General features: G+C 52.1%; 1 protein-coding gene across 7 annotated transcripts in view; it reads left to right on the top strand.

Moving 5' to 3' along the window:
- The window catches only part of LOC100883196 (FERM, ARHGEF and pleckstrin domain-containing protein 1), a 30,236-nt gene that overhangs the window by 5,019 nt on the left and 11,335 nt on the right, over positions 1 to 13,882 (top strand). The window contains exon 1 of one of the 7 annotated variants that reach the window (XR_013040006.1): positions 5 to 7,842. The exons of 5 other annotated variants lie outside the window; for them this stretch is intronic. Coding sequence is in view for 1 of the 2 variants with exons in the window: in XM_076537586.1 (XP_076393701.1) it covers positions 52 to 8,181 (8,130 nt within the window). In the remaining variant the exon portion in view is untranslated. Of the gene's footprint in view, positions 1 to 4; positions 13,830 to 13,882 lie in introns of those variants that run through there. One more of the 7 variants, XM_076537586.1, reaches the window with a different exon arrangement.

Below are 13,882 nucleotides of genomic sequence, written 5' to 3'. Positions count from 1 at the left end.
CGTATCAGCCCCTCTAACAGCAGTCCTCCCGAATTTCCCCCACCGCGACCCATGCCCAGACATCCCTGGCAGCGATCGGCCAGTTGCCGCGAACTGTACGCTTCTAGCTTCGAGGATTCAGGGAAAGCGCGATCAAAGGACGAGAAAGCTTCCGGCGAAGCGAATTCCTTCGAACCTTTCTGTTTGCCTTCTCAAGGCGAGCTAGAGAATCCCGTGACGCGGTACGGTGAGGAGAGCAACCGATCGTATAGCGCGGCCAGTTCGAAATTGCCGTCGCTCGATCACGACTCGGTGCCCGACAGGGTGTACAGTAGCTCCTATCCGGGAACGTCGTCGCTCTCCACCGAGTCCGGCCACGAGGAGTCTGGCCCGGCGGGAGATCTATCGCACGACGATCTCTCGCACGATTCGTACGAGCTTCTGGAACGCGAGCACGAATTTGAGTATCCGGAGTCGTACTCGAGCCCTCGCGACGACGACGAGGAGGAGAACGAGCCGATATCGGACCGTAGCGACGAAGGGATCGAGCACGAGATGTTCCAAATGGACTCCGAGACCGATTCCTTCGTGAAGCACAGGTCGATCAAGTCGTCGGACAAGCAACACTTCAAATCCGTGCTCGTCGACCTGAAGAATGCCAGGACAAAGTCTATCGATCGGTACTCGGCAGTTACCGGTCCCAATAAATCCGTAGACGGTGATTACGTGACCGTAGAATCTAGGATACAACGATCTAGCACGCAGATCGAGCGAAAATTCGAGACGCGACACGCCAATTCCGTAGAACAGCCGCAACAGCAACAAAGTAAATTCCTTCCTCTTCCGCATCAGGATTCCGCGAAGAAAGACCCGGTCGTGTTGCAAGTGCAGAAACAAAAGATGTCCGTGCTTAACGAGCTGAAAAATTTCAAGCCCAAGTACAAAATCACTCACGTGGATTCCGAGGTGTTGAGGGACGAGGGTATCATGCGTCCAAAGTCTCGGATCGACGACGATCTGAGCCCGGTCGACGGGACCGGCCGATCGATCGTCGATCAGAGAGCGAGGACCGTTAGGGCACGTAGTATAGCGAGTTTGGAGGACCACACGACGCGCGCGTACGTGGAGACAGGTAGCCTAGGTCGGGGACACAATAAGGTTAGGGAGAAAAAATCGAATCGCGAGAGCGACGTCAAGTCCGTCGGCGACAAAACCAAGTTACAAGACAAGGATCGGAAGTCCGTCGAGAGGGACCACGGGAGGGACACTTACGTTAAAAAGACAGAGAAGGCGGACTCGAGGGAGCGTCGGTCCATCGAGCGACTGGATTCGCGCGACCGCAAGTGGGACGGTCACGGTCGCCGCAGCGTGGACCGAAAGGACATCCGAGAGCTGCGGCGAAGTATCGAGAGGCTGGACGTTCGGGAAAGAAGCTACGAGCGATTGGACTCTAAGGAGAAGTCCCGTCACGACCCGTACGAGTGGCGGGGTAAAAGCGTGGAACGCTTAGACTGTCAGGCGTTGCGAAGCAGCTCTGAATACTTGAACAGAAGTCCGAAGGAGAAGAGTCACCGACATTCAGAATCTAGAGAGCGCAGAGAGCGAAGCGTGGAGCGGTTAGACTCAAGAGAGAAACGAAAGAGCCCCGGTAGCAGGAACAACGTAATCGACTACGACCAAAGGCACACCCTCGAGCGCTTCGACTCCGGTAACCGGAGTCCGTTCGAGCGAGTGACGGTGAAGGAGCACCGTGGGAAGAGCGTGGAAAGACTAGACTCTCAGGAGAAGCCCACCTTCGACTTTGACCCGGTGACTATCGAACGTCTGAAGGGTCTGGAGCGTAGCAACTCGAAGGACAGCAGAGTACACGACCGAAAGTCGGAGAGGAGGCACGTGGACCGAGCCGACTCTCGCGAGAAGAAGTACCTCGATCGATTCGACTCGAGGTCGAGCGGCAGGAGTCTGGAGTGCATCGAGCAGGAGATATCCGAGTGGAGGCGCAGCAGCATCGAGAGGATCGAGTACAAGGAGTCGAGGAAGAGCAAGAGAGCGGAGAGGGGCAAGTCCGAGGAGAAGCCTCGGGAGAGGGACGACTGGAGGAGCCTGGAGAAGGCGCGGAAGGACGAGGAGAAGCGGGAGCGAGAACGCCAGGCGAAGCTGTCTATCGAGTCACGGACGGACACGGTCATCGGGGTGCCTATGGAGATGGAGAACCTGAAGTCGAAGACGGTATTCACGGAATATGAACCGAAGATCGTGGGAGGCGTCGTGTTAGGCTTCGACGACACCATCCCTGGCCACACGCCTGTGGAGCGCACGAAGAGCGACCCGAACCCGGCGAGACAACGGCTGGGATCCAACAGCAAGCGACACATACTGATGCATCAGAAGTCCATCGATCTGACGCCCGCCGACTCCGGAGACGAGGACCCGTTCTCCGACAGCGCGGCCATGCAGAAGACCAACGTGGACATACCGTACACCTTGCACAAGCGACACGTGATGAACGGCACCGCGTCCGACGACAAGTCCGAGTCGGACAGCGGGAAGACCTCCAAGAAGAGCACTCGCGACCTGCCCAAATTGCCGCTGAAGATGATCACCGACATCTCCTGCTTCGATTTGTCCAAGTTGTCGTCGATAGACAAGCCGGGGAACAAGGTCTCGCCGGATAAGCCGAAGAGCGCGTCGATCACGCCGACAAGGCCCAAGTCGATACTGAGTCCATCTGATAAACCGAAGAGTATATTGAGCCCCACGTCCAAGTTGTCGCCTACGGACGCGAAGAACGTGATCTGCGCCTTCTCGCCGAGTAACAGAAGCCCCTCGAAGGGCTCGAAGGCTCCGTCGCCGGATAAACCGTCGTTGAGGTCCGCCTCGTTCGAGAAACACACCACCACCGCGGAGATCGTGATCGAGGACCGGGGGTACGTCAAGTCTTCCAGTCTGGATAAGAAACCGTCGAAGCTCTCTCCGATAGAACCGAATGTGACGATCATATCGTCGTTCGAGAGACGGTCGCCTAAGGTCTCGCCCACCGACCCGAACGTGACGATTGTGGCCGCGCTGCAGAAGAAACGCTCGCCGGACGCGTCGAAGGGAGTCGTCGGTCAGCGGTCCTTCGACTCTAAGACGAAGGCGTTGAACTTTGCGGACGTGGTCGGAATGGAAATGAAGCTGAAGCTCGAGCGTAAAGCGAAGTCCGAGGTCGAGAAGGACAGCCTGCAGACGCCGGACGACAGTCTGGAGAAGCAGGACAGCATCGAAAAGATACCTCTGCCGGAGATTCCGATTATGGTGAAATCCGAGGAGGAGCCTAGAGAGGTAACCATGGAAAGTTGCGTGGAGAAAGAGGAGCCTAAGGAAGTAAAGGAGAAACCGAAGCTTCCTGAGAAACCGAAAATTCCTGAGAAGCCAAAGATTCTGGAGAAGCCGAGCATCCCGGAGAAGACGAAGCGCATTCTGGAGAAGATGGAGTCGAAGTTCTCGGCGATGAAAATGGCGGGTCCGAAGATCATCGACACGGGGTTCGACGACTTCGTGGACCCGGTCGCTGACCTGCCGCTGGACGAGGTGCCTGTGAAACCTGTGTTAGAGCTGGACAGTCTGAAGGTCCCCGAGTTCCTGCCCTTCATGTCGAGGCCGCACGGCGAGCCGCTGCGCTCGAAGTCGCTGTCGCTGGCCGAGGAGAAGGCGCCCATCGATACGTTGCTGTCGCCAGAGGTAGAGAACAAGCACTTCGTGCCGGACGTGTCGCCGAAGAAGGCGAAGAAGGCGAAGCCGGAGCCGAAGAAGGACTTCAAGAAGCAGTCCAAGTCGTTGGAGGGCGACAAGCCGCCCCTGAAGAAGGCTGGCTCCAAGGAGGCTCGCACGCCCACCACCAGCTCCAAGATCGACAAGTTGAAGCTGAAGCTAGGGGAGATGCCGCAGGAGATCATCATAATCGACTCGACGGACGTGGCGCCGGAAGTGAGCATAGTGCAGAAGGGCAGGTCGAAGTCGGTCGGCAGACTGTCGGAGAAGGCGTACTCGACGCCGACGAAGGAGGAGAGGGACGAGAGCAAGAGCGGCCGAGCGAAGTCCGCCTCCGTGGACGACGACATGATCAAGGTCGCCGCGATCGCCGCGAAATCGGAGAAGGCTCGCCCGAAGTCGCTGGGCATTTCCAAGAGCCTAGGCAGCACCGAGAAGAAGGACTCCGTGGAGAAGATCTCACCAAAGAGGACCATCTCGAAGAGAGCGGAGACGAAATCCACGGAAGCGAGGTCACCGACTTCCTCCAAGGACGCGCCCAGACGAGAAACTAGGATAACGCGCTCGAAGACCGAAGCCAAGGCCGACACGGACGTCGAAGAGCCTCCGGACGTTTCGGAAATGATCCGACTGGCGCGGGAACGCGAGGAAGCCGAGGAGGCGAAAGAGTCGAAGGACCCCAAGAAGAGCGCCCTGGCGCAGGAGCTGACGGAGTCGCCGGTGGTTCTGCGGAAACCGGGTCAGACGCCCGTGTTGTTCGCTCGCGCTCGTCTAGGTTTGTCGGAAGGAAGCGGAATCGGGGCGTTGCAGAGACAAGGAGCGACGCAGTCGCCCACAGCCCAGAGGAGAGCCAAGTCCCTGGACGCGGCGGTGATCGCGGTGCACAGGCTACCGCCGGCTAACGCGTTCTCCAGCAAGGACGACACCGTAGACGTTTCGGAGAACGCGGAGGAGCAGCAGGAGGGCAGGGAACAGGAAGGTGCGGTGCCACCGGAGGTCGGTTTCGTAGCCAAGCAGTCGATACAAGCGGAAGCGTCGCCGAACCACAGGTCCGACAGCACTGATCACACCACAGTGCCGGAGATCTTCACAGACTCGTTATCCGTTACGGAAACCTCCGCGCAGTACCTGGAGTCGCCGCTCACAGAGTGCAACGAGATCACCGCGAGTGCGGACTTGATTCCCTACGAGAGGGACGTCGTGCAGGAGACGGACAGGCAGCAGAAGACCATGCTGGAGACGGTGAAGGTGGACGAGAGGACGAAGTTCATCGATCAGAGCTCTGTGGAGTCCGGCGCCGAGCAGGAAGTCCCTGATCAGACGGTCAGAGCAGAGAAGATCGATCTGCTCAGCATCTCGAAAACCATCGAAGGTTCTGTTCCGCGGACGAACGTTGAGACGTTCTCGATCGCGAAGGAAACGCAAGAGGTCGACGCGAGGACGTCCGTGGAGAGAGATGACTTACCGGACGTGACGGTAACCAGCGCGAACGTGACCCGAGAAGAGGAGCAGTCTTCCAGGATGATTGATTTTGATGAGAGTCAAGACATGGTCAAGTCACCGATCCAAATTTCTATCGAGGAATGTTCCGACATCGACGACGACGATCGCGACGAGGACGAAGAGGAAGACGACGAGGACGAAGACGAAGCGGTGCACAGCGACGATCAGGACGACGATCAAGGATTACAGGATCAGGATGGCGACGACAATCGTCCGTTAGACTCCGCGGACACCAGCGAGGACACCTTGGACGCCCTTGACACTCAGGTGCACATGAGAGGCATAGACAGCGAGCTCAGTTCGCCGGACTACGGCGTTGACAAGATGGACGAGAAGACTTTGGTGGAGGTGGAGTTGACGCCCGAGTACTTGGAGATGAGAAGGGAGGACGAAGAGGGCGCCGAAGAGCTGCCCGAGGACGAGGAGCCCGAGGAAGGGTCGAGGAGAAAGGAATCGATAGAGGAGCCCAATCGTTTGTCCATCGAGAAGAAGCTCAGGTTGAGCAGCGAGCGCTCGAGGAGCGAGGAAACAAGTACTTGGACGCCGGATCGTGAAGATCCTGAATCAAGTTCCTGTTCCATCGCCCGTCCTTTGGGCATAGGGCAGATTCAACCGATAGTGGATCGACGGGAGATCGCGATGGCGAAGGAAGCTCGCGGCTCCTCGCTGGAGGAAGAGAACGGTTCTCGACTGGGAAGCAAGCCGGAGTCCAGCTCGACGTGGAAGCCGTTCCCGTTGGAGAGCTCCGGTAGCTCCAGCACGGAAGACGGTTGGCCCGCACAGGACGAGAGCGCTGCCGTTCAGTCTCAGTCCGAGGACAGCAACGGGCAAAACGAGGACAGCTTCCAGGAGGACCTGGCCGACTTCCCCGGCAGTTTCATCTACCCGACCGGCCCGGATATCCTGAACAGCTGCGGCACGTTCGCGTTGACTCGAACGCTTTCGAGAATATCCGAGAGGTCCACCACCTCGGAACAGGACAAGAGCGACCTGGAGGATTCACTGAAGCCTAGTTCTAGGTCTCCGAGTCCGGACGACGAGTCGCTCATATCCAGCGACCGCCAGCCTTCCCTGTCTTCCGACCCGCCGTCCGGCACCGCCATCCCCTCCGTTTCGGACGATCGCCGCACCTCCTCCGAGCTACCAGACATCCCCATCGACGTGGTGACCATGGGCCCGGAAGAGGACTTGAAGTCCCCGAAATCACCCGGCAGATCCAAACTGCAGACCCAGAGTTCAGAGGACTGGCCGTCGCCTCCTAGCTCGCCGGTGTTCGACCCGCCCGTGGTCAGCCACGTGGAGACCTTTTACATGGAGATAAAACCCGAAGAAGCGGTGAAGGTGACGGTGACGGACAGCACGGAGACCCCCGGGAGAATGGACCGCGACAGCGATTCCAGCGACGAGAACCGAACGCTTCACGACGACCTGCACTCCACCTTCCTGGAGGACGGCCAGAGCTCCGTGTCCGCGACCATCATCGACGGCACCGTGAAAATAGCCGTGAAACCGAAGTCTAACTCGTACATCACTGGCTCGTCGCACAGCGAGGACACCTCCATGGGCCTGTCCATGTCCGAGTGGTCCAGCTCGAACAACACCGTGCGCCAGTTCTGCCAGTACTCCGGCACCAAGTCCGACGACAACTCGCTGGCGGAGCTGGGCGCCTCTATCTCGGACTGGTCAGGCAGCACCACCGTGGTGCCTCAGCAGTACTACTCGACAATCGCCGCGGACAAGAGCCAGAGCGACACCACCACCTCTGACAAAAGCGTGACCAGCACCAGGTCGAACAACAAGCGCAAGACCTCCGAAGTCTCTCCTCCGGCTCCCTCCTCGCCTCCGTTACCTCCGCCGCCTACTTCGCCACCTCTCACACCTCCGCCTGCGCTCCCTGGATCCGCGGACTCGCCCCGTTCGCCGTACCCCGTTTGTCCGATGGACGACGAGCGGTTCGAGGCGTCCAGGGACGAGCAGCTGGACGAGGCGAGGAGGTTCATAGAGAGCCAGTTCGACGAGCAGCGTCGTCGACGAAGAGACCCGGAGCGAATCGCTCCGAGGTCCTCCTTCGGAGACGTCTCGCCGCCGAGAATCACCCTGCGGAACGAGTTCGACGAGGCGATCGACGACGAGTTCCGAACGATGTCTGACGACGGCGACGCTCCTCTGCCGATCCTACAGGAGGAGGAGGAGCTCGACGAGCAGGAAGAGCGCCGGGACGAGGACGAGGACCGTCTGTACGATAACGTGCCGGCGATGAAGTACTCCAGCGGCGACCAGGTTCGCATGGAGGTGGCGCGAGGGGACAGCTCCGAGGACATGCACGAGAAGTACGCGGACCTGGCGCTGTCCTCTCGCGCGGCCGGAGATGACGACTGGTCGTTCGAAGAGGAACGAGAGACGGCGGTCGAGAAGGAGAAACCTAGATCGAGTAGTAAATTTGAAAGAGGGTTTTCAGAACCGACGGAGGTAGGCAGATACGAGACCAGGTCCACCGAGCGACCGGTGATCGTCCCTATACGAGCAAAGTCGACGCCGTATTACTCGACCACCAGTCTCAGCGGCGAATCCACCACCTCCAGCCCTCCGATGCAGATCAGAACGCAGGTACGAACGAAAACGATGCCTTACTCCTCGAGCAGAAGCCCGCAGAGCGAGGGCGACACCTCCTCGAGCATGGACAGTCCCGTCCACACGCCGGTTCGTGGACAGACGACTGTCCATCGACGGAGAAGGGAGAATCTGAAGAAGCGCCATCGGGCGATGCTCGATCTCGAAGTGAAGGACGGTCAGATCGTCTCGAGCACCGATTCCAGCTTCGACGTGGCCACCGTGCCCTCGCCTCTGCTCGCAGAGCGTCCAAGTCCCGACGTCGACGACGACGACGAGGACGACGAGTACTCGGAGGCCAAAGAGAATCAGAACCGACGACAAAAGCAGCGTTGACGAGACTCCGACGTCGCGTCGCGTCGTTCGATCTCCAGGAGAACGGACCGGGACGCGTGATATCGATCGGGAGAGAGGGAATATCAAAAATTAATCGCTCCAAACGATTAGCGCGTTCGTTACTCGTTTTAGGATAATCGAATCGATTGCCGCGTTCGGGCAGTCGATGCCGCGCGCACCGAGTCTAAGCAAGCGAAGAACGAGACGACTGTTACGCCCCTAACTAGTCTAGGGATACGCGATAGGATAGCGATAACGATCGACGCGCACGAGACGCGTCGGGATCGATAGGATCGTAGCGAGGTTTAACGAGCATCCTCCGAGGAGAGGAAGGGAGAATCAAGGATGCCGCTCGGATTTTAAGGAGAACGACAATCATTGTTGGAAACGAGCGAGCAAGACAGAAGACGAGCAATCGTCGGTTTGAGAATCGGTCGTATTATTTGGTCATAGTTTAGTTCGTGTTCTAGGACGGAAGACAAGTTGCTCAAAACGTAGGTACTTAATTAAACACGATTATCGCGTACTTTCGTTCAATACGCTCGCGAGGAATTGCGAATCATGGTGCGAGTGGCGGTCGAAACGGAACGCGCGGCGCGGAATATATCACGGTAGGTTTAACGAAACGTTCGTCGTTTAAAGATCACGATCCATCCGCAGCGCTCCTCCTCTTCGGATCTCGTTCTTCTTACTTTTACTTTTCACGGGTTGATCTCTGATGCGCTGCCGCCAAATTCATAACGCGTGCGCAGCTGTTAGATTCATGACACATTCGCGGTTGTCAGATTCACTGCGCGTGCGCAGCAGTCAGATTCATGACGCATGCGCGATCGCTAGACTCACAGCGCATGCGCAGTTGTCAGATTCATGACGCATGCGTGGTTGCTAGATTCACTGCGCATGCGCAGCTGTTAGATTCATGGCGCATGCGTGGTCATCAGAGTCACTACGCATGCGCAGTTGTTAGATTCACTGCGCATGCGCGGTCGTCAGATTCACAGCTCATGCGCACTGACTGTTTAACGATCTGGTCAAAAATAAATATAATTCGTAATCTGTAATGATCTAAACTGTTGTTAATCTATTTATAATTATATGTAGAAGCCTGTATAATTATATATATAATCTATATATAATTGTATACTATATCTACATATAATTGTACAGATTAATAATTGGGATAACTTCAAACACGAAGTGCTAAAATTATATTGTGGTGAATTGTCGGTAAATCGACAGCGTATTGGGTTCGATCGTGCTTTATTTTCCGGGTTTCTCGTTGATCGCGAAAATATCGTAGTAGAACGTCTTCCTCGAGGTCGGACCTTGGTCTCGATCGAGCAGTGTAGTAAAGTCAATTATAAAGTTTCGTCGATCGATGAAAGTAAATGCAGACGCTCGTTTTAAAAATACGAATTTTACCTTGAAAAGGCCTCGACGCGAGTCGTCAGGGCCTTTTATCCGCGTGAAAGAGAATTTATTCGCGGCGAAGGACGTCACGATGACGCGAAAGCAAGAAATCGCGATCGGTCGAGAAACTGTCAGCGAGTAACGAACGTTTTTGTGCCTTGCGTCCAACGACTCGGACGTGGGATACGCGGGATCGATCGGGGCTAAATTTGTCGATCGACCTTAACGGGTTACGAGAAAAGAGGGTAAATAAAAGACCCGAGGGTCGGGTTGGGTTAAAGCGTTAAGCGCGTCGTTGGTCGAAGCGTAAGGGGTTCGATTAAAAATAATTCTGTCGCGTTTGAAAACCTCCTGCGCGATTTTAACTGTAAAATACTTTCCGTTTTTCCGTTCCGAGGTGTCGATCCAGAGCAATAATTTACATTCGTAAGACGCTGGTAGCTGCGAGTGAATCGTTGACGGAGGCAAGGCTAGTGTACTCGTAAACGCTTGTCGAAAGGGGATAGAAAGAATCGAACTTTTCGTTCTCGTCGCGTTTCGATCGTCCGAAACGAGATTCCTGACCATCAACCCTCAAACTTTCATTAAACCGACACAGTTCACTGGGTGTTTTTTTACGAAAAGGTTTCGTCTGAAGGGTCATATCGAATTTTAATTAGTTTCTTGTTCATATACGGTTCATTCGAAGTTGGGTGTCGGTGTATTTTGAGGGTTAACTCTCCCCACGTAATTGAATATTTAAGATGGTCAGAGACTTAACCCTTTCCCTGCGCTGCCTGATTGATCGCTGAATAATTCGCTCGTTATTTAGAGACTCTCAGGAGAAATTCGAGTTTCGTGGCTAATTCACTCGTCTTCCACGCGGAGAAACGGTCAAGTCGAAGGCTCGTTTCGACGACGGAAGCCGCGATAAAACGCGAGATCACACTCGGATGCAAATGTTTCCTTCGACACGCAATTTAGAATTTTCAATTTTGATGTAAGATGTGTGGTTCAGAGATGTGGAAGTTAAAAATTAGATGAGAATCTTGGGGAGTTAGGGATTTGAGAAATGTAGGGAGTTAAGGATGTTAAAATTTGAGACCTTAGGATTAGGAAATCTAAGGATTAAGGGTTTGCAAATTTTGAAACGTTCCAAAGTTCCAAGTGTCGCACTTGTCGGCCATCTTGTTTATATTAGCGTCCACCTCAAACTTTCAAACTTTAAAATTCATTTAAATACTTTTAGCTGACTTTATTAAACTTGTGAAACATGTAAAAGACATGTGAACATTGCTGTAAAATATCTTTCTGCAATAAAGTCTACTTGTAAAAACTTCATATGGGCTCGTGGTCGTAAAAATGAAGCTTTTACTAGTACAGCACTTGTCGGCCATCTTGTTTATGTTAGCGTCCACCTCAAACTTTCAAACCTTAAAATTCATTCAAATAATTTTAGCTGACTTTATTAAACTTGTGAAACATGTAAAAGACATGTGAACAATGTTGTAAAATATCTTTCTGCAATGAAGTCTACTTGTAAAAACTTCATATGGGCTCGTGGTCGTAAAAATGAAGCTTTTACTAGTACAGCACTTGTCGGCCATCTTGTTTTTTACGGCCATCTTGTTCAAATACCCCACAATAAGGTATTCTTATCAAGTTTAATAAAATTGAATTTTGTAAGTGACAGATGCTAATATAAAGATGCAAAGTGCGACTGAATATTATGGATAAAAGTTGGAAATGAATTAAACGCACAGAAAAGGAAGTTGCGTCCGAGTGTGTAGCGCGACGCGTCTCGGAAGCGAGACAGTCCGTGTCCTCACGGACGATCGTTGATCGCGTAATCGTTGAAAAATAATCGTTAATCACCACCGTGACCCATTAATCGCCCCCACTCCATTAGTCATTGTTACGCTATTATACACTTAATTGATTACGAGGTTACATCCGTAGAGCGCAGTGAAGATTATACGAAAAAACTAAACTACGTATCGAAAGTTATAATAGGAAAGAGTATATGAAATTAGAGGGCGACTGGCGAGTACCGATCACCGATGGCGAGGTTTTTCACCGACGAGTCATTTCATTCCGATAGATCGACGACGAGAATTGATTCGAAACGCGTGATCGTGGATCACGAATTACGAGTGGATGTCGTCGTATCCTCGATCTATCTACGAGTTCCTGTATCGGTTTCTTGTCCTCGTCTTGCATTTGTGCATTGTCAGTCCTGTCCTGCCATCGTCTACACACGCACGCGTTTCCTCGAGCACTGTTCTTTTTGTATTCTTGGTTTCTGTCTGTGTCATCATCGTCTCACCCCCTCCATTTTCATCGGTTTTCTGTTCTTTCCTTGGTTTTCTTCTTCGTTGTCGTCGTTTCGCACGCGTGCGTGTTGCTCGACTACGCAACGCGTACAGCCTCGAGATATTGCGCTCGAAGTTTTCGGATCCTAGTTCCAAACGGCTCTCGGGCCCGTTCGAAACCGAGCCAACTCCGGTCCGCCGTCGAGGCGGAGTCACCAAGAAAGTACGAGACGAGGCAAACACCGGCCAGTTTCCCCTCGTTCAACGAGAAACAGACTGTTTTGCGAAAACCTCGAGCTCGAGAGCGAGGCTGATAATGATGTTGATCGGTTCGCATCGTTAGCAAAATGACTGACGCTTGATTCGTTACGATATGAACGCGTGTCGCGTGCGAGGTTGTGCGCCATCCGCACGCGTTTGCACGCGACACGCGTGTTACCACTTATATATATTATATATACATATAATATATATTTATATTTAATTATAGACGTAAGGATAGTAATGCAAGGGTCGCGATACCTGCAATAGGGATCAAGGTATTAGACGTAAAACGCGTGCAGATAACTTGTACGGTTATGCGAGCTCCCGGTTGCAGCGCGAACTTTCTTTTTTATTACATTTTGTCGCGTACGGCACGGCGTTCGATGCACCTTGCGACACTTTTATGCGTTTTTACGGTGTGGTACTTCGGAGAGATAACAATTTTCTACAGTTCACAGCTAAAAAGATAAGGCAAATAAGGTTTAAGATGTTAAGATTCCTTCGGTAACCCTTAATTATAATTAGAATTGAAAATTGCAATGAAAATGTGAATCTGATTTGATATATGTGAACTGTAGTCAAATTGTAGGACAAGGTTCAAATGGGGATAAGAATAAGGAAAAATTAACTCTGTGTGACGTGAAAACTGGACATTCAATAGGTAGAGTTGAAAATTACGGTGAAAATATGAATCTGATTTGATATAAGTGAACTGAGGTCAAATTGTAGAACAAGGAGTACAAACGGGGATCAGAAAAAAGAAAAATTAACTCTGTGTGTTGTAAAAATTGGATATTCAACATGCAGAAATGGAAATTACAGTGAAAATATGAATCTGATTTGATATATGTGAACTATAGTCAAATTGTGGGACAAGGGGTTCAAACGGGGTTAAGAATAAGAAAAAATTAGGTCTGTATCATATAAACACTGGACGTTCAATAGCCAGTATCGTGTTGTGAACTTTACTCTTAGTTTGCGCGGGAAATTTGAATGTCGCTTCAATATCGAAATTAAAACGAAGCAAGGAAAAATTTACTTGGTAAACCCTGAACGTTCAATTACTAGACAGTCTCGTATACCGTGAAAGCTTCACTCTTATTTAAGGCATTCAAATTTGCGCGGGAAAAATTTGGCAGGAAATTTGAAAGTCGCTTCACTAACGAAATTAAAATTAAACAAGAAAAAATTCGCTCTATGTGATGTAAATCATGGACGTTCAATCAATAAGCAGTCTCGTGTACTGTGAAAGTTTCACTCTTATTTAAAGCATTCAAATTTGCGCGGGAAATATTTGGCGGGAAATTTGAATATCGCTTCAATAACGAAATTAAGATGGAACACGAAAAACTTCGCTCTGTATGATGTGAATCTTGCACGTTCAATCAATAAGCAGTCTTGTGTACTGTGGAAGCTTCGCTCTCATTTAAAGTATTCAAATTTGCGCGGGAAAAATTTCGCGGGAAACTTAAATGAAGTTTCAATAACGAAATTAACAAGAAAAACTTTGCTCAGTTCCTGTACATTTAATAGTGTACAGTAAACTCTTAGTTTGCGTGGGACAATAGCAGTCGAAACCCTTATAAAATCAATGAATCTTAGTTTGCGCGGGAAAAATTTGGCGGGATATTTGAATGTCGCTTCGAAAGACTACCCCGTAAAGCGTACTATTTTGGATTTTTGGCTGTTCCGAAGGGAAGCGGATGAAACGCGTGATCGACGTCGTCATACCAACT

The sequence above is a fragment of the Megachile rotundata genome, chromosome 11 (assembly GCF_050947335.1).
Source record: "Megachile rotundata isolate GNS110a chromosome 11, iyMegRotu1, whole genome shotgun sequence".
NCBI classification, from domain to species: Eukaryota; Metazoa; Arthropoda; class Insecta; order Hymenoptera; family Megachilidae; genus Megachile; species Megachile rotundata.
This window is presented reverse-complemented; position numbering and strand designations above follow the sequence as displayed.